This window comes from Barbus barbus (assembly GCF_936440315.1).
Source record: "Barbus barbus genome assembly, chromosome: 28".
NCBI classification, from domain to species: domain Eukaryota; kingdom Metazoa; phylum Chordata; class Actinopteri; order Cypriniformes; family Cyprinidae; genus Barbus; species Barbus barbus.
In genome coordinates, this window is record NC_136756.1 from 7,505,227 (window position 1) to 7,532,871 (window position 27,645).

At 42.6% G+C, this 27,645-nt stretch overlaps 1 protein-coding gene across 1 annotated transcript; it reads right to left on the reverse strand.

Annotated features, from left to right (window-relative positions):
- Positions 1 to 1,764: 1,764 nt before the first annotated feature.
- rhobtb2a (Rho related BTB domain containing 2a) lies at positions 1,765 to 26,731 on the reverse strand (the record flags this gene model as incomplete). Its single annotated transcript, XM_079382174.1, has 10 exons — positions 1,765 to 1,973; positions 2,894 to 2,999; positions 3,668 to 3,756; positions 13,104 to 13,254; positions 14,495 to 14,613; positions 17,605 to 18,557; positions 22,293 to 22,478; positions 22,795 to 22,898; positions 23,089 to 23,290; positions 26,670 to 26,731. 10 exons carry the CDS (start codon positions 26,729 to 26,731, stop codon positions 1,765 to 1,767), a joined length of 2,181 nt encoding a protein of 726 aa, XP_079238300.1.
- Positions 26,732 to 27,645: the final 914 nt, after the last annotated feature.

Consider the following 27,645-nt stretch of genomic DNA (forward strand, 5'->3'; position numbering starts at 1 on the left):
TACTAGTTAAACTGTATCGACGGGCATAATGTTGATTAGCACGGAATTTCCAAAAGTCTTTTCCAAAGGTCTGTTATGCTCACCAAGGCTGCATTTATTTGATCAAAAATACAGTAAAAAATCTTAAATATTATTACAATTTGAAATAACTCTATTTGATGTCAATATATTTGAAAATGTAATTTATTGCTGTGATCAAAGCTGTATTTTCAGCATCATTACTCCAGTCTTCAGTGTCACATGATCCTTCAGAAATCATTCTAATATGCTGATTTGCTGCTCGAGAAACATTTCTGATTATCAGTGTATCACTTTTGTGCTGCTTAATATTTTTGGACACTTTGTTTTTAATGAAAGAACAGCATTTATTTAAAATAGAAATCTTTTGTAACATTATACATTTATTTACTGCCACTTTTGATCAATTTAATGCATCCTTGCTGATTAAAAATATTAATTTCTTTCAGGGGGAAAAACTTGTACCTGGTTATTTTGACTTGAATTGTATTTTAAGCAAAAATGACACTTACAGCATCACACTTGTAAGGAAGTAAATGTGAAGAAATGTGCAGCTTGTTATTGTAGAACGTGCATGAATAAATCATATATATTTTTTTTTTTTTTACTACTAGACGGATGAGCTTCTGGTTAAGAATTATTGACATATTTACAGTGATTGTATGAAAAAAAATCTATCTATCTATCTATCTATCTATCTATCTATCTATCTATCTATCTATCTATCTATCTATCTATCTATCTATCTATCATCATTTTTATTGCAGTGTCAGATTTACTACAGCAACAACATCATAAACATCTGCTTCAATCCAGCCAATGCCTAGAGCCAAGTCCCTGCCTTTATTTATTTTTTTATAATCTATTTCACTCAAATGTGCATCTCAATTCAGAAGAAAAGTCGCTAGTTCACTGCAACTTTAAGTCTTGTACTTTGTCTGTACAGTGTGTGCATTTGTAATGTCTATTTCCTGGCCTTGTGTTTTTCCATTGTAAATGCCTTAAAGTACCAATGATTATCATTTTCTGTGGCAATCAGCGTTATGCCAGATGCTGTCAACGGAGCTTAACTCACATTGAACCCACAACATGGCTATGGACTAATGCGGTTCTGTGGAGTCACGTCCACATGCGGCCCTCCACGAACCATCAACCTTTAAATGTCAAATGAATAATACCTTTAGATGTTGAATGGTGGACACCATTTGAATCTTGAAAACATCGGTCTGTTGAAGTGGTTTGATTGTAGATTATGCTTGCTGGTTGCTCTAAAACGTTCCTTTGTTCACGTCCTTTAGAGCTGAAAAGCACTTAATAGCATTTCAAGTTATGAATATGTGCAGTCCTGCCATGTATGTTTCTATACAGATGAAGATATGGTTATGTTTGGGGAACCGATGCTGAGCGAAGATTGTCTTTGAACAGCAAACTGAGCAGCGCTCTAATACCGCAGGATATGATGTCACAGGAGGGCCTCAAAGCTGATTTGATTTGATGAAAAATCCAACCAGTAGAAAGACTCAGCAATGTGCTTTTAGTGAAAGCCTTGTGTTGCTTTAACGTGCGTTCGCCATCCTGTTTAGTTTTAGCTTGTTCTTCAGCAGCTAAAAGCAGGGCTTGGGCATTTTGCTCAACAGAAAATGTGAATAGGTCATCTTATAGAGTTGAAAAAGGCTATCATTCCTTGTTGTGTGTTTAGATCCCACATTTTGGGCTGTTAGGTGGGTTATGCACCCAGAGAGCCGATCAGACGACTGCAGAAGAACCAGGAGAAGACGGAGAATTGGAGGACGGTGAAGACGGTAGATTCCAGAAGAGCCACTTGCGTTTACACTGACGCTTTTGGTACAGGTAATCTTCCTTCTCACGCTCCTTACGCGCCCGCTGATAGTGATCTTCTTCCTTTAGATACCACACCGGAGGCCAGCGATGTTTCTCAAAGTGCTCCAGGTTTTCTGCAAGACAGAATGTGATACCAGTTTAAAGGTGCACTATGTAAGATTGACAGCTAGCGGTTGAAATGGGTACTGCAGTCCAAAGAGAGAGCCGTTTCTCCAGCTTCCGCCTTCTCAGATTTGACACTCATGCAGGTTTGCCAGATTGAATACACGTGACGAGCCTTGCAGTTGAGTTGATTTACTGTGTTTTAATGTTCCTCTGTTCATAGAGCATAGTTGTGTATACAGGATAAATTAAATTATTAAATATAGAAATTGTGTTCAATATTAAGAATATATTCAGAGATAAATGAAGAGATAACAAAAATCCATTATTTATTCATTATCATGTTGCTGCAAGTCCATTTACGTAGTTTTAATATTAAAGAACATATATAGAGTATAATATTTACATTTAATAATTTTGCAGACAGCATTAAATAATGACAATGTAAGCCATCAAACCAACAAAAATATATAAGTGCCTTGACAATTCCCAGTTAGTGTAATTCAGTACACGTAGCAAGGTTTGTTTTTGTTTTTTTAATAGAGATAGATATCCCATAGATAGAGCTAGTTTTAGAAGGTCAAGTTATTTTTTTTTTTTTATAATAATAAAAAAACGAGTAGATAGAAAACAAATAGAATAGAAAACGCTAGTGATAGAGGGTCAAGTTTTTTATGATAAAAATAAAACAAGTAGATAGATTAATAATACAATAAACATGATTTTTTTTAGCAGTTTCAAGGACTAATGCAACTTATTTAGACTAAGAATTTGTTTCATTACAAAAGTCTGTAGCAGAAAAAACATCTGAACAAATGAGCATGACTGGGGTCTCAGTTTTATAGACTGTCATGTCTCAATATTAATTTTGAAGTTAAAATAAATATAGAAAAATGGGCAATTATACTGATCTGAGGAGCTGTTGAATTACCTGTAGATTTGGCCTTCATGTCTCGAGGGAATTTGCGACAGACTCTGTTGTAGTTGGTGCAGATGTGATGGAGGCACCAGTCAGTCAGCTGATGAGCACAGTGGAACTAATGGAAACAATCACACAGAAGAAAACACTATGGAGAAAATCAGACGTTTTCAGACGCGACATTTTAGTTCTTAATCCTGTTCTGTACACACACACATTGCAGTGATTTACTGAGTGACAACCGCATTCTACAGCTGAATATTCCTGAAGAATTTTGGCAGTAACAAGTGTATTAACAGAAATTCTAAACAGTGTTTACAACTGAATAACTAGTTGTTAATGACATATTTAAACATGTATCAGAGTTTTGTCTCTCTTCTGTGTGTACAGTGTAAGAAAACACAGGCAAAAAGTACAAGTTGGAGTCATTTGTGTTGCCTGATCCTGCAAGAAAATACAGCAAACAAGAACAATCCCAAACCTAGATAAATCAAAATGCTTTATATGTTAAAAACAGACAAACAAATAGACACACTGATCTGACAAAACTCTGTTCCCATTTATCTGCGTCTGTCAGTGCACTCTGAATTGGCCTGAAGATAAAAGTCAACTTAATATTTACACAAATATACACTATATTGCATTTGAGGTGATGTTTAGCTACGACCACAGGATAATGTGAAGGTTTGCATCATGGTTTACAAACATTCATCCTTGGAGTGCAAAGGGGGTAGGATTTTATTTGACAGGGTAAATTTTCATTCTGTCTGTCAATGGTACACTTACCTGGGCCATGTCCAGATAGAGCAGAACATCTCCATCTATATCAGCTCCCATCATGGTAGCTTCTGTCAGTACCTTCACAGTGTACAGCTCTAGGACAGACACACAACACTCATAAAAACAACAGAATATGTCACCATTATTTTTTGGTTTGTATTCTTTGTTAATAAATGACTTAAAATAGCACTTTGCAATAAAGTTTGCATTTGTTAACATTAGATGAAGACCCCGTGAAAATCAGTCTGTCTGGTGTTTTTATGTTTAAAGACAAACCATGTGCAAATTCATCAGTCAACACCATGGCTAAACATTTTCTCTTTGCAGTAAACCAAAAAAAAAAAAATCCTAAAAATGCAGTTTGAAACCTGGAAAACTAATTCGCCAGTGGTTTCTTCAAGATTTTTCTATGGGGTGTTATAATTTTCCAATTATGTGTAAAGCCTGTGGTAAACATAACTTGACAATACTTTGCTGTTTTGTTCTGCAACATAAATAACAGACACTGATCTCCCAAACTGTCTTGTAAGGATACTTATTAGAAACACAATACTTATTACAACCCGAATTCTGGAAATGTTGGGACATTTTTAAAATTTCAATAAAATGAAAACTAAAAGAATTTCAAATCACATGAGCCAATATTTTATTCACAATAGAACATAGATAACATAACAAATGTTAAGAAATTTTACAATTTTATGCATCTTGAATCTTGACAAAATGAGCTCATTTCAAATTTGATGCCTGCTACAGGTCTCAAAATAGTTGGGACGGGGGCATGTTTACCATGGTGTAGCATCTCCTCATCTTTTCAAAACAGTTTGAAGACGTCTGGCCATCAAGGTTATGAGTTTGTGGAGTTTTGGTGTTGGAATTTGGTCATTCTTGTCTGATATAGGTTTCCAGCTGCTGAAGAGTTTGTGATAGTTTTTGACATATTTTTTGTTTAATGATGCGCCAAATGCTCTTTATAGGTGAAAGATCTGGACTGCAGGCAGGCCAATTCAGCACCCAGACTCTTCTACTATGAAGCCATGCTGTTGTAATAGCTGCAGTATGTGGTTTTGCATTGTCCTGCTGAAATACACAAGGCCTTTCCTGAAATAGACGTCATCTGGAGGGAAGCATATGTTGCTCTAAAACCTTTATATACATTTCAGCATTCATAGTGCCTTCTAAATCATGCAAGCTGCCCATACCGTGTACACTTATGCACCCCCATACCATCAGAGATGCTGGCTTTTGAACTGAACGCTGATGACAGGCTGGAAGGCCTCCCTCCTCTTTAGCCTGGAGGACACAGCGTCCGTGATTTCCAACAAGAATGTCAAATTTGGACTCGTCTAACCATAGAACACAACCACTTTTGAAACTTTCCATGTTAAATGAGCCTTGGGCCACAGGACATGACAGCGCTTACGGACCATGTTCACATATGGCTTCCTTTTTGCATGATAGAGCTTTAGTTGGCATCTGCAGATGGCATGGTGGATTGTGTTTACCAACAGTGGTTTCTGGAAGTATTCCTGGGCCCATTTAGTAATGTCAATGACAGATTCATGCCGATGAGTGATGCAGTGTCATCAGAGGGCCCGAAGACCACGGGCATCCAACAAAGGTCTTTGGCCTTGTCCCTTACGCACATAGATTTCTCCAGTTTCTCTAAATCTTTTGATGATGTTATGTGCTGTAGATGATGAGATTTGCAAAATCTTTGCAATTTGACGTTGAGGAACATTGTTTTTAAAGTATTCCACAATCTTTTTACGCTCTCTTTCACAGATCGGAGAGTCTCTGCTCATCTTTAAGACTCTGCCTCTCTAAGACATCCCTTTTATAGCTAATCATGTTACAGACCTGATGTCAATAAACTTAATTAGTTGCTAGATGTTCTCCCAGCTGAATCTTTTCAAAATTTCTTGCTTTTCAGCCCTTTGTAGCACCCGTGCCAACTTTTTTGAAATGAGCTCATTTAGTGGATAAAAGTGTAAAATTTCTCCATTTAAACATTTATGTTCTCCATGTTCAGTCGTAAATAAAATATTGGCTCATGTGATTTGAAAGTCTTTTTTTTTACTTTATTCAAACTTAAAAAACGTCAAAATTCACGTTTTCGGTATTGGTATATGCAGATTACATTATAATGTGTAGTGTTCAGTTTTTACTTTTAAATGTGATTGATTGGAAGCGGGGATTAATTTGTATATTTAAGCCATTTAAGGCATAAACAAATTATTTTCACAGGAAAAAAAGATTTAAACTGTATGTTGTACAGAATATTACATATGAGTTTAAGGGATTAAATTAGTGCCTGCAGCTCTGCATTATTAAATAACATTAACAAATATTAATAAATACTGTAACAAATGAATTGCTCATTGTTAGTTAAATTTAGCTTACTGCATAACGTCTCGGTTACGTACGTAACCCTCGTTCCCTGATGGAGGGAACGGAGACGTTATGTCGTGACGACATAGGGGATTTACTTGGAAGCCCCAATCATCTCTGACTAAAGAGAAAACGCCAATGAAATTGGCTAGTGGATTTTGCATACCTGAGCCACTCCCCGTACATACGGGTATAAAAGGGCGACAGGTGCATCCACTCATCAGGTTTCTACCCGCTGAGGAGCCAAGAACGAGTCCTCGGCAACCAGCGATGGTTCAAGATTGTGGCATGGGGACATAACGTCTCCGTTCCCTCCATCAGGGAACGAGGGTTACGTACGTAACCGAGACGTTCCCTATCTGTCGGTCACTACGAGTTATGTCGTGACGACATAGGGGTCATATGGAAAGCGCCACAACCTGAACCCCGTCACGACCTTGTGCATGCAGATGTTGACAAGCTAGTGCGTGACAGACAAATGCCATGCGAAGGTCGCAACCTTCCCATCGCCCCAGCGCAAATTCGCTAACCTTGGTGCCCGCAGGGACCACTGAGTACATTGCTGCTGGAGATAGCCAAGCCGCTGTTCCTTTCCCCAAGAAATTGGAAGGGATTTCGACCTTCTATGAAAGACTGCTTCAAGTCTTTCCTATTTGTTGTTACAGCCTGGCGGTAACGACGGGGAAGCGAGCCTTCCGGAGAAGGGCGCTACGGAGGCCACATCCTGCCCGAAGGGAGGTAACATGTGGAGACACTGATATGGACTGACCCAGGCCTGGGGCAGTACTACATACGACTGGACCCTGGGGCAGATCCTACCTAGGAGTAGGGAGGAGGGCTGCCAGCAGGGCCTGACAGAACTCTGCCAAAGGGAAGACACGGGTTTACCGTGAGGGAAACCGTACCGTGGACGAATACACGTGTGGGATTACCCGAAGGGAATCAGGCCATACGGACACCTAGCCGAGTACAGGGGCTGACCGGAGACCCGGGCGAGCTAGCACCAGTACTGGGCCTGGCGTCAGACTGCTCCGCCCAGTCTGACTGCCGGGGGTGCTGGAGGTCTCCACCAGGGTTCGCCGTCCGGGGAACTGAACTGGAGGAGGAAACAGGCGCTCGTATCCCCGGGTGAGGGGGAATGGCGCAGCAAGCGTGACACCGGCCAACTCTTCCCGCCACTTACCTGTTACCCAACACACGGGAAGAGACTGGCTCCACGCGGAGACTGTAAAATCTCGCGAAGGTGTTCGGTGTCGCCCAGCCCGCAGCTCTACAGATGTCTGCCAAAGAGGCGCCGTGCGCCAACGCATAGGAGGAGGCAACACTCCGTGTGGAGTGAGCCCTCACCCCAAGGGGGCACGGCTCGCCTTGGGATTGATACGCCGAGGCGATGGCCTCCACTATCCAGTGGGCCAACCTCTGCTTGGAGACAGCCTTCCCTTTCTGCTGACCTCTGTGGCAGACAAAGAGCTGCTCAGAGCTTCTGAAGCTCCGGGTGCGGTCCACGTATATGCGCAATGCTCTTACGGGACACAGCAACGCTAAGGCTGGATCTGCCTCCTCCGAAGGCAGTGCTTGCAGGTTCACCACCTGGTCACGGAAGGGCGTGGTGGGAACCTTGGGCACGTATCCAGGCCGGGGTCTCAGGACAACGTGAGAGTAGTCCGGCCCGAACACAAGGCACTCTTCGCTCACCGAAAATGCTTGGAGGTCCCCGACCCTCTTGATGGAAGTGAGCGCGGTCAGGAGCGCTGTCTTAGCCGACAGGAATTTCAGCTCGACTGAGTCCAGCGGCTCAAAGGGACCCCTCTGAAGTCCCGCCAGGACAATAGAGAGGTCCCAGGAGGGCATCAGGGGTGACCTAGGCGGATTCAACCTCCTGGCACCCCTCAGGAACCTCACGATGAGATCATGCTTTCCCACGGACCGGCCGTCCACTGCATCGTGATGGGCCGCGATAGCAGCCACATACACCTTCAAGGTGGAGGGTGACAGCCTACGCTCCAACCTTTCTTGCAGGAAAGAAAGCACTACTCCAATCGTGCATCTTCGGGGGTCTTCCCGGCGAGAAGAACACCAGTTCGCGAACAGACTCCACTTCAGAGCATAGGCTTGCCTTGTTGAAGGAGCTCTAGCCTGAGTGATGGTGTCTACCACGGCCTGTGGTAGACCACTTAAGTCTGCCGCGTCCCGTCCAGGAGCCACACATGGAGGTTCCACAGATCTGGACGCGGGTGCCATATGGTGCCGAGCCCCTGGGAAAGGAGTTCCTTCCTCAGAGGGATACGCCAGGGAGGGGCTGTCGCGAGGAGAATGAGTTCCGGAAACCAGGTCCGGGTGGGCCAATACGGCGCGACCAGCAGGACCTGCTCCTCGTCCTCCCTGACCTTGCACAGTGTCTGTGCGAGTAGGCTCACTGGGGGAAATGCATACTTGCGTAAAGCCCGAGGCCAGCTGTGTGCCAGTGCGTCCGTGTCGAGGGGCCCCTCGGTCAGGGAGAAATATAGCTGGCAGTGGGAGGACTCGCGGGAAGCAAACAGGTCTACCTGAGCTTCCCCGAATCGACTCCAGATCAGCCGGATCGTCTCGGGATGGAGTCGCCACTCTCCGGGAAAAGTGAGCTGTCGTGAGAGCGCGTCGGCCGCACGGTTGAGCTCCCCCGGAATGTGGACAGCGCGCAGCGACCTGAGCTGCGTGTGACTCCAGAGGAGGAGATGGCGGGCGAGCTGTGACATGCGGCGTGATCGTACACCTCCCAGCCGGTTGATGTACGACACAGCCGCAGTGTTGTCCGTACGGACCAACACATGCTTGCCTAGCAGCAGTGGCCGAAACTGCCGCAAGGCCAGATGCACTGCCAACAGCTCCAGGCAATTGATATGCCAAAGCAGTCGAGGCCCTGTCCAGAGCCCCGAGGCTGCCTGCCCGTTGCATGTAGCGCCCCAGCCCGTGCTGGAGGCATCTGTTGTGACAACAACATGCCGGGACACTTGTTCTAAGGGCACCCCGGCCCGTAGAAAGGCAAGGTCCGTCCAGGGGCTGAAGGAGCGGCGACACTCGCGTGTGATACTTACCCGAAGTGACCCGCGGCGCCATGCCCACCTCGGGACTCGGGAGTGCAACCAGTGCTGGAGTGGTCTCATATGAAGCAATCCGAGCGGCGTGACCGCAGCTGCGGATGCCATATGCCCCAGGAGCCTCTGAAACTGTTTCAGTGGCACCACAGTCCTGCCCCTGAAGGAACTCAGGCAGTTCAGCACTGATTGGGCGCGCTCGTCCGTGAGGCGCGCCGTCATACTCACCGAGTCTAACTCCACACCGAGAAAAGAGATTCTCTGCACAGGGGAGAGCTTGCTCTTTTCCCAGTTGACCCGAAGCCCCAACTGGCTGAGGTGCCGTAACACCCGCTCCCTGTGATCGCACAACTGCTCTCGGGACTGGGCCAGAATGAGCCAGTCGTCGAGGTAGTTGAGGATCCTGACGCCCACTTCCCGTAGCGGGGCAAGGGCGCCTTCTACGACCTTCGTGAAGACACGGGGAGACAGGGAGAGCCCGAAGGGGAGGACCTTGTACTGCCATGCCCGACCTTCGAACGCAAACCGTAGGAACGGTCTGTGTCGCGGAAGGATCGAAACATGAAAGTAAGCATCCTTCAGGTCGATCGCTGCGAACCAATCCTGGGGCTGAATGCACCTGATCATACGCCTGTGCGTCAACATCTTGAACGGAAGCCTGTGCAGGCTCCGGTTCAAGACTCGCAAATCCAGGATTGGCCGAAGACCACCGCCTTTCTTGGGTACGATGAAGTAAGGGCTGTAAAACCCCTGCCTCATCTCGGCTGGAGGGACCGGCTCGATTGCATCCTTTGCCAGGAGGACAGCAATCTCCTCGCGCAAGACAGGGGCGTTCCGAGGTACCACTGAGGTCTCGAGAACGCCGCTGAACTTGGGAGGTCGCCTGGCGAACTGAATCGCATAGCCGAGTCGAATTGTACGCGTGAGCCACCGAGACGGGCTGGGCAGCGCAAGCCACGCTTCCAGACGTCGTGCAAGGGGCTCCAACGGCACAATCGACGTACCTGTGGTGGTGCAGCGCAGAGGAGTATGGCTGGATGATACAGAAGGCAGCGCGTTCTGAAGCACCCTTACCGAACTCCCTGGGTCCCAAAGGGGACTGGCTAGAGGTGCGTGGGGAGGCACTGCGTCCCCAACCCGCACTCTCCTGGCCGCTGGCAAGATGGGTCGCGGGCGAGAGTGAGGAGGCAGCGCGTCGCACACTGTCAACCCGCGAACCTGATAACCTGGAGGAAAAGGAAATTGCTCTTTCTGTGACATTGTGGGTACCGCTGGCCCTTGGGCCAACGGCGGAACAGAAACAAAAGGGAACACAAGATTCTCCACCCGGCCCTCCTCCGGGGGAAGGAGCGGCGCTGTCCTCGCCGTCTCCTGAGAAGAGCAAATTCCAACATCTCCAGGTTGCCCGCGTCAGGGCCGCTTCGTCGCTCTCCTGGACGACTTGGGGCCCGGCTGGGACGCGGGGGGCGCCGCCCTCCTGCGAGAGGCTCGACGCGCCGGCCCAGGTGTTGATTCGGCACGGGGCGGAGCAGCTCTGGAGGACGCAGGGGGGCGCCCACGGCGGCGAGCAGACTGAGGCCTGGGCCCGGGGGCAGCTGTTGCAGGTGCCTCGCGCCGGGGCAGGATGTGCTGGATCGCCTCTGTCTGCCTCTGCACCGCCGAGAACTGCTGAGCAAATCCCTCGACGGTGTCGCCGAACAGCCCAACCGGGGAGACGGGAGCGTCGAGAAAGCGTGCTTTGTCGACATCCTTCATCTCCGCCAGGTTGAGCCAGAGATGGCGCTCTTGGACCACCATGGTAGACATCGCCTTCCCGAGGGACCGCGCCGTGACTTTCGTCGCTCGTAGAGCGAAGTCAGTCGCCGTGCGCAGCTCCTGCATCAACCCCGGGTCGGAACTACCCTCGTGCATTTGTTTGAGTGCCTTGGCTTGGTGAACCTGCAGGATCGCCATGGCATGCAGGGCAGAGGCTGCCTGGCCCGCAGCACTATAAGCCTTGGCCGCAAGAGCAGCCGTCAGCTTACAGGCTTTGGACGGGAGACGCGGGCGATTCCTCCAAGTGGCGGCGTTTCGCGGGCACAAGTGCACCGCGACCGCTCTCTCCACCTGGGGAATGCCCACGTACCCCCTGGCAGCCCCGCCATCGAGGGTAGTGAGGACGGAGGAGGCAGACGAGCGGCTTCTGGCCGTGAAAGGGGCCATCCACGACTTCGTCAGCTCCTCATGCACCTCCGGGAAGAAAGGCACTGGAGTAGATCGCGGTTGTGAGCCGCGCCCCACTCCGAGAAACCAATCATCCAGCCGCGAGGGCTCGGGACTGGGCGGTCTGTTGACCTCCAGCCCGATGCTCGCGGCTGCCCGGGCAAGCATGGCCGTCAACTCTGGGTCCGGTGCAGGGGAGGCGACCACACCCGAAGGGGGCAGCCCCTCTGCACCTTCATCCTCAGAGGACGAAAACCCGTCCCCCGATGCTGCGATCGACATCCTATCCTCGGGTGGCGCACCGAATGAAATGCTGGGCGCCCCGTGGGACGGACCAGCGAAATCACCCGGGAACCGGACGGGACATTCGCTGCGTGAGGAGTAAGAGGTCCGTGGGGACGTACCCGGCGGAGAGGCTCTTACTGTGACCCTCAGATCTCCCAGAGCGCCAACCGGCGGTCCTCTGCTCGAGCCAGAGAGACCGGGGCGGGTGGCGGCAGAGGGTGCCAATCCTTTCAAAAAGGAAAGGCGAGATCGCAGCGACGTCATGCTCATACGCCCACAACAGGCGCATGAGTCATCCACGAACGCAGCTTCAGCGTGCTGGAGACCCAGACACTGAAGACAACGATCGTGTCCGTCATCCGCGGACAGGAAACGACCGCAACCAAGAGGACACGGACGAAACGGCATCTTGAAAAAGACGCGATCGTCCGTGATTTTGCTCTTTCAGAATTTGCTCTTTTAGTTGAAGTGCCCAGGGGAATCGCTGGAAAAGGGACTCCGCTGTTTGCACCGTGACGCCAACAGGAACAAAAACAAAGATGAGGCTTGTGGAGAATGGCACAACCGTCTTCATCCACTTGGCTCCGAAGCAAAAATCTGATGAGTGGATGCACCTGTCGCCCTTTTATACCCGTATGTACGGGGAGTGGCTCAGGTATGCAAAATCCACTAGCCAATTTCATTGGCGTTTTCTCTTTAGTCAGAGATGATTGGGGCTTCCAAGTAAATCCCCTATGTCGTCACGACATAACTCGTAGTGACCGACAGATAGGGAACTACGGTTAATTAATGTGACCTTATTACAAAATGTTACCATCAACTCTTGTATATCATATTATTCATTCATTAAAATGTTTTTAATTTGGCGGGCACTTTTATCCAAAGCGACTTGCACTGAATGCATTCCAAATATGTATTTTTTTTAAGTTTATGAATTTCCTGAGATCTGAACCTAAGACGTTGCTGTTGTTAGTGTCACGCTGTGCTGTTTGAGCAACAAAGGAAGATTATCATATTAATCAGTTTGAACATATTTTTCATAGTGATCTCTTGATCTGCAGCAGAAGAGTGAATCATGCTGTCTCTCGATGCCAGTGTTGCCGTGTCCACTTACATATTATAAGCGGCTTTGACTGCGATCTGTTAAAATGCATGAACTTAATAAAATGTGTACTTTGAATGCAATGTATGGCAAATGTAGGCTACATGCATATATGTTACAGATAGGCCATAGAGAGAAGTCAGTCCATGCCCGAATTAGCTTCATATCATGTCGAAAAACACCCCTTAAGCATGGCAAAAATCACTGTAATTTGCCATCTGAAGTGACTTGCATTGTATTTCAGTACAAAAGGACACAGTGTTATTTTCAAGCATTGTTTCACTCCTCAACACTAGTTAAAGGTCTAAATTTACACAGGATTTGGTTGCCTGCGGAGATCAGACTGTTATGTGCATTATCGTCTCAGCGAAAAGGTTTGTTTGTGTACCTGTCAGCGCTACCAGGTGAGGCAGACAGAGACGGTTTGCAAGAACAATGAGTTCCATGGCATCCAGATCTGGGCGAGAGCAGAAGCAGCCAGTATAGAGATACTCCAGCACAGCACGCATGCAGCTCCGTGTAGTGTTTGGAAACAGCACCTGAAAAAACACAGCAACAAACTCAAAGAGGCTTTTTCAGGGGAATAAAAAGTCAGTGTTAAAGTAACGTGCAAGAACAATATGATTAGAGTATGCTGTCTTTATTAGTAGAATCCAACTTTAAGCTTATGTTAACATTCTGACATACAATGGGGTCCATGTTTTCAATGTCTAAGTATTTGTTTTGTCCTACTTACTAGACAGCAGAAATCAAGCAGCATGAAATCCAGAAGTTAAATATAAAACCTAATGTTTAAATTGTTCTATCTAATCTAAAGAGCATCTTGAGCTTCGGTGAAAGCAAGAATATCTGACCATCACACGTCACAAAACTACTTATTTGATTAGTGCCATAGAAATCTGAAATATACAGTATTTATTTTACTTTATTATTTTCCTTTGTTTATATGATGGGAATATATATATATGATGGGAATACTAATTTAATTTGTATTGATTTTTCATACTTATTATATATTTATTATTTCAGATTGCTAGATATAGCATTAGAAATGAAGAGTTAAAACTAGATCAACCCAGATGTTAAGAGGAATTTTCTATTTGTCTCTCAAAAATTGTTACTTCATTCTAAGAATAAAAGTCAGTATAATTTATATAATATAACAGTATAATTTTAGTATCATTGAAATACTATTATAGTTTTTAATAAAAAAATTAATTAGTCTTATTTTTCTATTTTCTGCTTAGTTTTGGTTAGTTTTTATTCATTTTATTGTGTGTTTTTGTTATTTGTATTTATTTATTTATTTTTTTTTATTCAGTTTTATTTAAGTTATTTTAGTATAATTTTAGTATCACACTAAACTAAATGAAAATGAGAAATGTTACCTTGGCATCAAGCTCAAATAAAATAAGTTTAAGGGTTTATTTAATTTCATTTTATTTTATTTTCAGGTTTCTTATTGCTTTAGTTTTAGTTCATTATTATAACCCTGGTTCAACATCATCACTTGTGTCACAAATCATCTGTATACTTGCTCCAGATATTACAAAATTAAATCACCCGCATAGTTATTTACCTCCTTCTATTCTTTCCAGTTTGAGTACATAAAAATCACAGATGTTCATCAGGTTCCTGTCAAAAGCTACATTAGTTCATGCTAGACAAACTATGAAATTGTACACAGTGTGACCATTAAAATACACACCACACATGTCATCTTTAAAAGCTCAGTGTTCCCAGTGGTACTGGTTTAGACATAATGTGAGTGCCATGTACCTCTTTTGTACAACTCTCCACAAATGGTCCGCCAAACATGGCTGCCATCCAATCACAGCTTGAGATAAGCAGTGGTTTATGGGCCATGATGGTGCCATCATCCAACCTGAACACCACATCTGCAGCAAAGAACAGACAAACTGTAGCTTTTCAAATCACTATTATAATAATATATTATATCATATAAACATCCTCAACTCTCTGGTAAATCAACATACATAGCGATTCCGATACTGAAATGAAGCAAACACTTCTAATATTTTACTGAATTTCACTGAAATCCACCCTTGTTAGATCTGAAACTGACACAAGGGGAACTGCCACTTGCTATGTGGACATGCTTCAGTCTCAAATTTGGACAATATTGGACAATATCATCTTAAACTTTGTGACAGTGGCTCGATATTACATTCCACTAAAGCACAATCATAGAGTGAAGGATAAATAAATAGAAATGCTCAGTGTTTATGTTTGGAGAAGGAAAAGCTCGGTCAGCATTGCAAGACAGCTTGATGTCCTCCAAACCCTGAGAGTGCTGAAAAACACGATACATCCGCACCGGTTCTCTCTACCAGAAGAGCACTGATTATGAAACCGAAATCCAGCTGACAAAATATGGGGGCTTGTTTTTCTCTCTGGGGGTGAATAATTGAGCTGAAGTAGAGGGGGAAAATAGCTTGAAGGGACATTCTGCTTGAGCTCATCTCACATTTGAGAAAAATTTGCTTTGGTTATAAACAATGCTGGGTGACCTTCCACTAGAATGTGCACTGCACACCCTACGTGTGCAGATAACAAAAACGCAAAAGTTTGCTTTTGAATAGCTGACAGTATTATTCTACACAACACAGAAAGGTGACAAGAGATATTTATAGGAAAAAGGGCGAAAGGACTGCAAAATGAGTCCCATCGGTTGTCTGAATGCTATGCGCAGTTAGTGTAACTGACAGATAAACAAGAAATAAATAAGATAAGTTCTATTTGAACCGTTGCAGTTGGGATTCAAACCAACATCTCAGGAATGGGAGGCGGGTGAGCTAACAAGCATGCTAAAGACTTAAGCTCCTAGCATCAGTCACTAGTGCATCTCTTAAGGCCAGGGGAGTGAGGTGTATTCAAACAGATCTCACTAGCTGGCCTCCATTACATTTCCCCCCGCTAAACCTCATTCCCATCCGAGTCACGGCACCAATGTAAGCCATCCCATTCTACTCAAACCACTCCAAGCGGGATTTAAACAGGCGTCTCCTGCATGGGAGGCAGCGCTGTAACAAGGACAATAAAACATTGTTCTCCGTTATAGTAAAAATGCTAACATAATGCACAATGCTTATCACAATTTTCAAAAACAAACAGAGACCTACATATTTCTAATACTGGGTGATATATTGAATGTTCAATTTGCAAATTTTAAAGTGCCCCTATTATGTCATTTTGAATATTGACTTTCATGCATTGTGTAATGTGGCTGTACAGGAATGCAAACAATCTGCAGAAGTTGAAAAGCCGAAAGTGCACGATAAGTGCACGTCTCCCAAAAGAATGAATCGAATCTGAACAGCCTAAACAGTCATCAGTAATTCGAATCCCACTTCCGTGACAACTACACGTCACGGGGTAAACAATTGACATATCAGTAAGCCCCTCCCCTCAAATGCAGATGAGCCAATGGCAGTCGAGTATCAGTTGCACGGGGAGCGGAACTCGGACATCTTTAGGTTTCAGTGCCATAGAGAAACACTGGAAGATCTGAAGCTTCCATCGTTTTTATGGGGGTTATGCTACAAAAATGGAAAAACGATGTGTCTGGGGTACTTGTAACACTGATTCCAGGTATCCTGAGAGGATGGGCAATGGAATTTATTTTATTCTATTTCCTAAACCCAAACAAAATGGAGCAAAATGTCCCTAAGCATTCACCCCCAATCCCAATAAAGACAAAAACTTTAATTTTCTTGTTGTCATACACTCATTCAATTAAAATTTTTATCTGCTCAAGCAGAACGTTAATGTCATCTTGAGCTTTAGCAAGGTATCTCTGGCTATGCTAAAGTTAGTTAGTCCATGCTAATGTACAAACCTAAATAGCAGACTGTTCTCGCATCTTGTACAGTGTAGGGCAAAAACACAAACGGAGGTCTACATTTCACTGTCTCTTCATATTAAACTGGTAAAATGTAAATTAATTTAATCGTACCCTGCTATACATGCTATATATCCCTCCATTGCATATTTAAGTCCCACATGAATGATATGCTGTGTCCAAAATTTAGCAAAAAGATATAGGGACAAAGTTTTCACACTGACAGCTGTCATTGTAAGACAGTTAGCAACTCCATTTGTTTGTCCGAGTTCGCAACAGTAACTAAGGGGGTTACCGATACGTCAATTGCATTGTTCTACTTTGACCCACACTCAAACACTGTAGCTTGTTCGTGTGTTTAACATCATGTCGAGAACATGCTGTATCCTATGCTGTGAAAGTAAATTCATTTTATTTTCACTTCCAAAAGATGAGGGTATAAAGAATCAGTGATTAAAATTAATTTTTTCCTGCTGTGCTACAGCAGTACAATCCTAATCTTTAGTTGTGTTCCTGTCATTTTACTGACCACTGCTTCTCTAATCTCTGGGAGTTCAACACAGGATTCACAAAATGCTTGCTTTTGAAAGATGGCTCAGTGCCCAGTTTATTTGGACCAGCTGGCTCAAATAAATCTCAAACTGTAAGTATGATGAATAATAGATGTTTAAATTTTCTATTGAGCGTTCAAAATATGGAACTATGGCAATGGGCATATCGTTTCCGACACGCGATTTACGTGGTAGACCAATCGCAAAAGACTGGGCCATCTGACCAATCAGAGAAGAGTAGGAATCTTAGAACTGCTTTGAATTAATCATTTGAGAATCGTTGGAAAAAGAGGTTATATTAAATGCATATTTTGAGAAAACAAAAACACAGTTTTTGATCTTGCATACTAGATAAAAGCCATAGTCCACTTCATTAACCAACTACTGTAGTTGATTTTTGGATGACTTGACTATCGTTCTGGCTCATCCCTAATAACTACAGTACCAAGCAAACATACAGTTCACATGCCTCTCACCAGAGAAGGTCCCTTTGGCCAGACATTCTTTCACTCGATTGGTGCGTCTCACGTGAAAGGCCTTGGTGATCTCCTGATTCATGAAGGCCTCATCATTCAAGATATTAGCCACCATCATACGCAGGTCAAACACTTCCAGCAGCTCTGCGATGTGGGCCACCTGCATTAGCTCCTTCTCCCGCTCATCTAGTTTACCTGTATACAGGTACCGCAACACCGATCGAAATGGCCCGGGCTGCATTGAAGGGTCCATGTGAACAACGGTCATTTTTCTAGGGTTGAAGGTGACGGGGTCATCCACCATTTCTTCTTGGATGCTAATGAAAGCACGACTCAAGGCTGGGAGCAGACGACCACGACGATCTCCGTCACCTTTTAGAGTTCCATCACTGGTGCAGGCACGCAAGTTTGCTCTATCTCCATCGTCGCTACTTTCACAAACATCAAAGCTAGCTGCACGCATCAGCAAATCACGACCAGAAAGCGGTGGCCCACGGGGTCGTTCCCGCTCTCTTTCAGTCTCCTCAGGATCCCGAGGTTCGGTCAAGAAGAGGTCGTAGAACTTGGAAGAGGATGTGGCAAGGTAGATGCGGTGGGCGAAGACCCTCTGGCGTTCTTGGAGGACTAAGATGACGTCGGCGCAAAGCAGGTCCTCCAAAAGCCGACTAGGGTGCTCTTCGATGTTACTGGGAGGGGCGGGAACAGTGATAATGGGTGGAGGAGGTTTAGGGGGAAGGAAGGGGGCTTGGAGGAGTGGCCTTTGAACATTTCGTAAATGCGACTTCCAGAATTGGAGATGACGACGGGAAATGAGGGCAGCACGGATAGCATTGTCAAAAACGTCCTTAACCCCGAACTGAGCAACTATGCTTGTCTCATAATAAGGGACACCTAGTTCTTTAGCTACCTCACGGCCTTTCTCAGGCGCCAATATCTCATTGGATTTAATGGGTCTGAAACAAAAAAAACAGCATTATACTAAAGAGCTAGCTTTCCCCAAAATGAAAATCTTTATCAGTCATCATTTACTCACCCTCATGTCGTTCCCAACCTGTATGATTTAACTTTCTTTTGTAGAAAACCAAAAGATTTACCACACAAGGAAAGTGAATGGGCATGGGTCAGGGGTGTCAAATCCTGCTCCTTGAGGACCAATGTCCTGCACAGTTTAGCTTTAACCAGCTTCAACAAACCTGCTTGGAAGTATCTAATTGCTGCATCTGAAAGCTGAAAATGCTATCTGCGCATGTTGAGGTAGGAAGGCAAGAAGGCACGTCCCAATCCTATGATATTGTTACATCCTGTCTACTGAGTTACCTTCATTTCAATGATTTTTGAAGGCAGCATAGATGTATCCTTTACTGCCTATGATATTACCCAATTCTATGTGTGACCTTTCACAAAGACTCGCCCCCTTCGTTAGCTTGTCCGACAAGCCATGGCGCTCACAAGCCACACATCATGTTCTCATGCAGTAAAAATACATTGCGGTGCAAAGAGGAAAGACGAGAAAGAGCAGGTTACTTTTGGTATGAAACTAAATCTCAGCTTTCAAATTTTGTCGTTTTTTAAGAATAAAAACTGTTTTGTGGCTCTTTAATGTGCCATGACAGATCGCTGTAGCACCTCAGTTCAAGCAGCATGTGAACCGATCATCTCTTCCTCCTTATAGTTATAGCAAGAAATAAACACAAATGAACATCAGAAGGTATCTTGTTTAATCTACTCTCCTGTCTGGTTTGTTTTTTTTAGACAAAAAAAGGCAGCTTCAGCATTATGATTGGTCAGATTGCCTGCAAAACAAACTCCCTGCGAAGCATCAATTCCATGACAGTTGAGCTCAGTTTGTTTGCAGATGTATGTTTGTGAACAATTTTTTCAACTTTTGATTTCATTTCCAGTGAAAAATAATTACATTTGTATTATTTATATAATTAATTAAAGGGATCATCGGATGCAAAATTCACTTTTCAAGTTGTTTGAACATAAATGTGTGTTGGAGGTGTGTACACATCCATCCTATAATGATAAAAATCCACCCAGTGTTTTTTTTTTTAATCCCTATTTTAAAATCCCCTTTCTCAAATGAGGCTGTTCTGAGATTCCTGACAGAATGAAGTAGTTCTGCACCGGCCGCTCCCACGATAGTTGATTGACAAGGCCATCTTACCTTAGAACCGCCCTGAGTGAGCTGAGAGCTGTCTGCCTCCAATGCATGGAGAAGACAAGATGTCTCCGATTAAGCGATTAAGGCATTTTGTTGTTGGATGTAATAATGAATAAAGCAGTCATCATTTACTCCCGACATCTGAGCCGCTGAAGATACAGAGGATTAAAGTGACTTTTGCTTTGAAGTGAATGCGCCGATCCCCAATCTGTCTAAATGCATCTATGCATGCCAATCATTCATGATCCAGCTTCATCTACAGAAGACGTGAGTATAACGTTTTTTTATGAATCTTTGCAAATCGCCTTTCCTAATATGTACTAGTTAGCCAGTTTGCGGCTAAAGTAAACAGTACTGCACGGACGGGGTGAACAGAGCTCATGAGCATTTAAAGGGACATGGACTAAAAAACATCTTAATGAAAACAGCTGATTTTGACAGGGTAAAGAAGGTGTTTTTTACACTAACATTGAGAAATTTTAACCAAAGTATATTATAGACTTTTCATTAAGACCCTAAAGAATCATAATAATTTGTGGAAAATGCGCATCCGATGACCCCTTTAAATATTCACTTAGTTGTGACCAAATCTTTAGCCTATATATTTTGTTGTAGATCATTAGACTATTATGCTGCCTGTCTGAAATCAGTTTTGGGAGATACCTTCATGCACAAATGATACCTGCAAAGTCATTGCTTGAAAGGGCAGAGAGGCAACAAGTCAGCTGTCTAAGCTTTCGGGTGCAGCCAGTAAGTCTGAAAACATGGTTAAGGTGTGTTTAATAAGGATGGAGCTAAACTCTGCAGCACAGTGGCCCTCCATGAAAGAGCACGATTGGATACCCCAGCATACAGTATGTGCAGTCAAGCTTTAAATATTACAAGATAGCATCATTAAAAGAGCAAAAAATTATTCCATAAATCTAATGCACAATATTAGGAAGTGATACATGATAACAGTTTTATGAGGAACAGACTAAAATGTGATTTTTCACTGAAAATCTTCACCTCTCTCAAATTTCATTCATGTTCATTTAAATATCAAGATGCATCACAAAAGTTCAGAACAACATGAGGGTGTATACACAGAATTGTAATTATTTTACTTTTTTAGAATATTGTTACAGAGTTTGTTGACTGTAGAATTGATGGGGAAATTGGATGCATTCCACTTTGCCTTTAGACACAAACTCGTAAACTTCCCTAAGCACTTCCCCTTGGAAGAATCCCACTGACATTTTAAAGTGTGTTCCACTTTGTAAAGTGGATGGAGTAAGTTTATATTGACAGACCCTCGATTTTGACCGAGGGAGCAAGTCTACTTCCTATGTATACTTCAGACAATTCCATAAACCACAGTGTAACACAACTGTGACATTTAATTTTGACGTTGTGGCGTTTAATGTAAAATATAATTTACAGCACCCCAAATAACTCTATGATATATAATTATTATTTTTAATAATTAAAACAGCCCAAGCATACCTATATACACATAGAATGCTGCATTATACAAATTTGTAAAGGAAAAATTTAAATAATATATCAACTCCATAGCGGGTTCCAAGTGATCAAGGGTTTAGAACGTTCCAATTCAGTCCATTGCAAGGGTTCAGCCAGGAGTGAACACTCGTGCAGCTCAATCAGTGACGTACATCCGAGTCAATGAGATGGAGAAAAGTTAACAAGGGAAGAGCATAAAACAACAAAGTGGAATGCAGCCATAGATTTAACAGTGTTTCCCAAACCCGTTCCTTGAGGCACCCCAACACTACACATTTTCAATCTCATTCTAATCGAACACACCTGAATCAACTTACTAGCTCATTAATAGAGACTCTAAGGCCCCGTCCACACGAAGACGGGTTTCTCTGTATACGCATAAATTTTTTACCGTATAGGCGTTTCGTCCACACCATTTTCATGTTTTCGTGTGGACGGCGAATCCGTATATTTTCTGAAATAATGACGTCATCAGCCCACGTCTCGCCCCTAATCAGACACCGCTACGTCACATAACAGCGACAACAACAATGTCAGACTACGTGCCTGTGTTCGTGCTGCAGAACCTACTGAGCTCATTAACTTTATTAAAGCAAAATCTTCTGCTTTGTGTGTTAGTTTATATTCAGTGCGCAAGGTTTACGCACATGGTCCAAGTCTTCTTCTCTGTTTTTTGTGTATCTCTGTGGCAGAATTACAGCGCCACATATTGGTCTGGCATGTGTACTACATCGTTTTCAGTCGGTTTCAGTGATTCCGTGTGGACGCAGATATTTCCTGAGACGACTCCGTGTTTACGGAATTTGAGGCAAAAAAAAAGATCGGATACGGAGAAACCCGTCTTCGTGTGGACGTAGCCTTAGACTTTAAATGGATGAGTCAGATCAGGGAAACATCCAGAATGTGTACTGTTGGGTACCTCAAGGAACAGAGTTGGGAAACACTGGTTTACAACATACAACTGTTGCATTTCTAGCATTAATGGCTACAAACAGTTGCATTTGCTGTCTTAATTTACCTGGCCAGTGGCCGGCGAGCTCTGTTCACTGCCTCCAGGTCGGCGTATCGCAGGTCTAGCTGGCAGCCCACTAGGATAACAGGAGCTCTGGGACAGAAATGCTTGATCTCAGGGTACCACATCGTCCTCACATGGTGGAGTGAGTTTGGGTTTGCGATGGAGAAACACAACACCACCACATCAGACCTGTTAGCAAACCAGAGACAACTCATTAACTTATACAGGTTAAAACTGTTCAGTTTGCTGGTAGTAACCTTTTCAGGGTCACCTTTGACTTCTTCCCAATGTAAGCTTTTGCAGTGAGTATTTGTGCAGTATTTACTCATCACCATTTTTCATTAGTACAGGTATAAATAAATAACTTCACAAACCTTCACAAAAGTGGAAAAAATGGGGAGGGGGGGGGGGGCAACATTAAAAATTAAGCATACAAACTAATCGTTTATAAATTAGTATACATATAATTAATCTAGTGTGAAGGAGAGAGGTAATCCAAGTTTACCTGCCATACGCAAATCTGCGGTCCTTGTGATGGTCACCGAAAGTGTCCCAGAGACGCAAGGACACGCTGACATCATCCACAACATCCCTGGACCTTTCTAGAACCTGGCCGGAGAGACACACCTATCACATGCATGGAGATTTACCCGAGAAACTGCTTATGACATATTTCTCAACATTTTAGCAGATTACTTATCAGGGAAATTATCGAAAGTAGCAACCGTCACACATTGCATCATCATTTCTTTCATATACTTATTTTATGAATAAGAATATGGCAGCAGGCATTCCTCACCTCCTGGCAAACTCTGTACTGATCTATTGCCCAGACAGTGGGCACGTGTGTGGCAAGTAGCTGGTACTGTGTAAGCGTTGCGTTACAAGCCCGGGCACAGATAAGACGGGTCTTTCCAACTGCATTGTCTCCAACCACCACACACTTGATAGTCTCGACATTTGGCCTCTCATAGTCCATGTCAGAATCCATAAAACGGTGCCTTTCACACACACAACCAATACAAATGTAATAAAGAGAGAGAAATTATATATATATTAAACACGTTTATATTTAATATATTTAAAATAATTTAAATAATTATTCGAAGCAAATAAATGGAAACCTCATTATGGAAGAAAACAATGTATTGCCAAGACACTACTACAAATGCACAAAGATATAAATGTGAGTATTGGTTGTTTATTGTATCATTGATAAATGGGTCAGTGACATGATGTCCTTTTTTGTCTGTCTATCTATCTAAATAAATAAATGAATAAATAAGCAATTCACAGACACAATGGCCTTTCTGTGATGAATTAATTTAGAATTTTTAAGTTCAAAAAGCTGATAATATTTATGATTTCAAATTCATGACATTTAAATAATAAAAAGGTAAACTTTTATTTACAATAATAATTAATATGTCTTCACTCAAATGTATTGCAGGTCCAAGAAGAATTATGTTATTACTTTTTACTTGATACACCACATGAAATTATTAGTCATTAAACTGGAAATTGTCTTGACCAAAACAGGAATACAAAAATTAAATTTATAAGAATGTGGCACATAAAAAAAATTCCAATCCCATGACTGTCATAAGCAAATTCTCAGTTATTCTCACATCTCGACTTCCTCCATTCTCCCCTTTGAAAGTGATCTCTATAATTGTTCAGTTTCAAACAGACCTGATTCAGCATGTTGAGCAATTAGAACGGCAACACATGAAATCAATACAGGAGCTACAGCCCTACTGTCTCTGTATTGATGCCAATGGCATCTAATGAGGCTTCAGAGCCCTAAGGTACACCGGTCCCATTTCAGTTGTGTACTAAATTTTAAACTTCTATGCAAATGAATTAATCACTTGCACCAACACTAATAGGCATACCGTTGTTTCAAAAACATCCCATAAATTGAGTTTGGTCATTAAGGCAGTGCAACCTCAATAGAAAAACAGACCTCATTCACTTTCAGTATATTGAAAAGTGTGCACAGGATATTCTTCAAAAATGAATGTTTTGTTTTCCACAGAAGAAAAAAAGGTTATAGTTTAGAATGACATTGGGGTGAGTAAATGATGACAGAAGTATTCGTTTTAAATGAATTATTCCTGTCATGGTGAGTGATAGGATTTTAAATTAAGCTCAAAGCTGTTACCAGCGTCACCATCACAGAGCTTACAACGTCACTAGAGGTAAAAAAGCTGATGGGGTTACCAGCTGGGTGATCCCAAAAACAGAGGAACAGATGCTAATGATAAAGTGCAGCTGGGATGAGATGTTGCCATTGTTGTTGTAGTTTTTTTTTTTTTGTCCCCCTGAATTCATCCTGTAACAGATGTGTTCCATGTGTATAAGGTGCATCCCAGTATGCTTACTTATGCACTATTCTGTGCCATTTTTAGTATGAATAGTGAGAGTAGTGTGTTCGTACCCTATGGTTCACACCAAAAATTCAGAAAAGAAAAAGTGCACTAGAAATTACATACTGGAGGGGGCGGGGTTATCAGACTCTGACGTTGGATGACAAAATATCATTATATAATTCATACACTAGATGGTTGAATAAATACTGCATAAAGTGTATAGTGTGTCACTCATTACACAACTGTACTCAAAGCAGAAATCTTAAAAGGATAGTCCATCAAAAAAGTAACAATCTGTCATCATTTAGTCATCCCCATGTGTTTCCAAACCAATTAATATTATTATTATTATTAAAATATGGGTGAAATAATGTTCCATCATTATTCATCATAACAGATATAGGCCTATTTATGAACATCATACTTAGGTTTTAATTAAAAATTAAAACAGCATACTTAGACTATTCTGACCAGTACTTATTAAAATATATAACAGAAAAAATGATCATACTAAATTTTATTTAAATGATTAAAAACTTATTGGTGACAAATGTGTAAAACTTGGTTTGAAGGATATTTGCAAAGATTGGTAAAGCTTTAAAATGCCAATTAATTAGAGCCTGCACTGTGATATTTACATAAATATGCATGACAAGATTGTGTAGCTGAATTAGGCTACATATTAGAGGCTGTAGTAAATCATGGTGAAAATGTATGATAGTCATTATTTATGCTCAGAAAGAATACAAATAAACAGGACACATTCTAATGTACAGAGAGAGAAAAAAGCAGTATTCAACTTTTAATGTTTTGATGCTTAAGCCCCACACATGATCAGCTAATGGTCATATAGTCCATCAACAGTTCCGTCACTCAGTGTTAACTGATAAAGTTATCAAATTGATACACACTCACGTGACAGAAATATTGATTCAATCACGAGCGCATTATCAAACATCCAATATACTTTACCTTCAGTTCTGTAAATGCATAATTGTGCAGGCATAAGCATTCTCAGCTCTAGATCATGTCGCTCGGAATGAGCCTACATCAAGAAGTATTCAATTGAATACGAATAATATGAAGTTATGTAACAGATACTGGTGTATTATTACCTCGTGTCTTGAAAATGGAGGTGGCTGTATAGCAGCACAGTCTTTGGTTTCCAATGAAACGATATTTACTCCTCCTCGACTATACCTTCTGATATTAATGCAGTGTTATTCCAATATTAGCCTATAGTCCAATATTCTAATCCTAAACGGATAAAAGCGTAAGAGCATCTTCTTAAACTCCGTCCGGTGACTGATGAAAACTATCCATCTCACTCAAAACTAGAGCACAATCTGAAGCGTTACGTCTTTCAAGAGATATAAAGCAGCTACCACGATGTTACCTAATGATTTACGATACTTGCTAGTAAATATAGTAAGGTCAAACTTCCAGAGGGTGGTCATTAAACCATTTATTTATTTACTGATTTTATTTGATCATAATTAATTAGGCTATAATTAATAGATATGATTAAAATATCTTAAAAATAAAATATGTAAATGTACTAAAATAAAGTAGCCTAATATTATTTATTTTACATATTTCAGTTAAAAATCTAATTATGTGCATGTGTAATGGACAAATTAACTAAAACCACTGACACAGATTAGCCTATTTTTTTTTTTGACACTCGAATGATGCTGAAGGATGATATTGTCCATATCAGAAAACACCACATCAGGAGCTTGTGTAGCCTATCTGCCATGTAAACCCAGATTTATTTCTGAGAACTCTCACAAGAAGAAAACATTAGCCTACATCAGCATCGATTGGAACCGTGGTAGCCGCATTTTCTGAATGAAATAAATTGTGTTCATTCGCTATTATGTAACCGCGGATGTCTCCTTGAGAAATGATACTTCAAGTGTTGTCTTAATAAATAACAGCCACTTAATGTCCTCATAAACCAGTAAGTAAACAGAGAGAGACGCACAGATGCTGCGCCTGCTCTTACCGCATCACAGGGAAGTGCTGCATCGGCTCGGCAGATATAGGGAAGCGACAGAAGAAATGCATCGGCTGTGGCTGGAGACTGAGGAAAGCTGGAGCTAAACTTCATTTTCGGATCAAGAAAACACGGCTTGGAATCGCTGCCGCCAATCAAACCGCTTACGAGAGGAATTGCTCTTCGTTTCGCCATCGGATGAATCGTTGATTTGCGCTGGGGCTGTCAGGCAGCAGGGCCGGACAGACTGCTCTTGAGGGTTCCTCAGTTACCGTACGAACTGTACAATACAGGCACAGCAACACCCATTCACTGCACACATACAGACAGACACAGCAGCACTTCCCATTCACTGTCTAACACAAACACACTCACTGACTCCCTCTTCACTTGATTCAATCTTTCTTTGACAATGTGACCCCTTTTGATTTTTTAAGACTAAGTCTAAGGGCCTAATCTGGGTTTAAAAGTAAGCACCACCTGATTAAATAATCTATATTTGATACATGGAGAATTTAGGCACAAAACATGACACTATATACAGTAACAAAATATAATGTTGGTTGTTTCGTTGTTAAACCACAACACCAGGCTTCTGAAAACATGTTAAAACAAGAACGTCTGAGATTATAGTCTGTCTGTGTGTGCATATGTATAACATGACAAACAATCCTGATTTAAAGGGTTATTCAAGGCTAAATCTAAATTTAAGTCACCTGAAGTCAACGTGACTTGTTTGTGCTATAAATGAATAGTGCTAAATAAATGGTTTCATAAATAAATAAAACGGCTGTTGAGATGGTATTCTTTTTTGAAACGGAGTAGAGGCTTGGATTTAGATACAGTGTTGGATACGTAACAAGTGCAGTGCATAGGCTCTTAAAAATTACTGAAATCAGAATCAACAAAGTACATCTTTGCAATGCAGATGTGACACATTTTGTAAATAAAAATTTGAAACGATGGGAAAAAAATGAAATTAAAT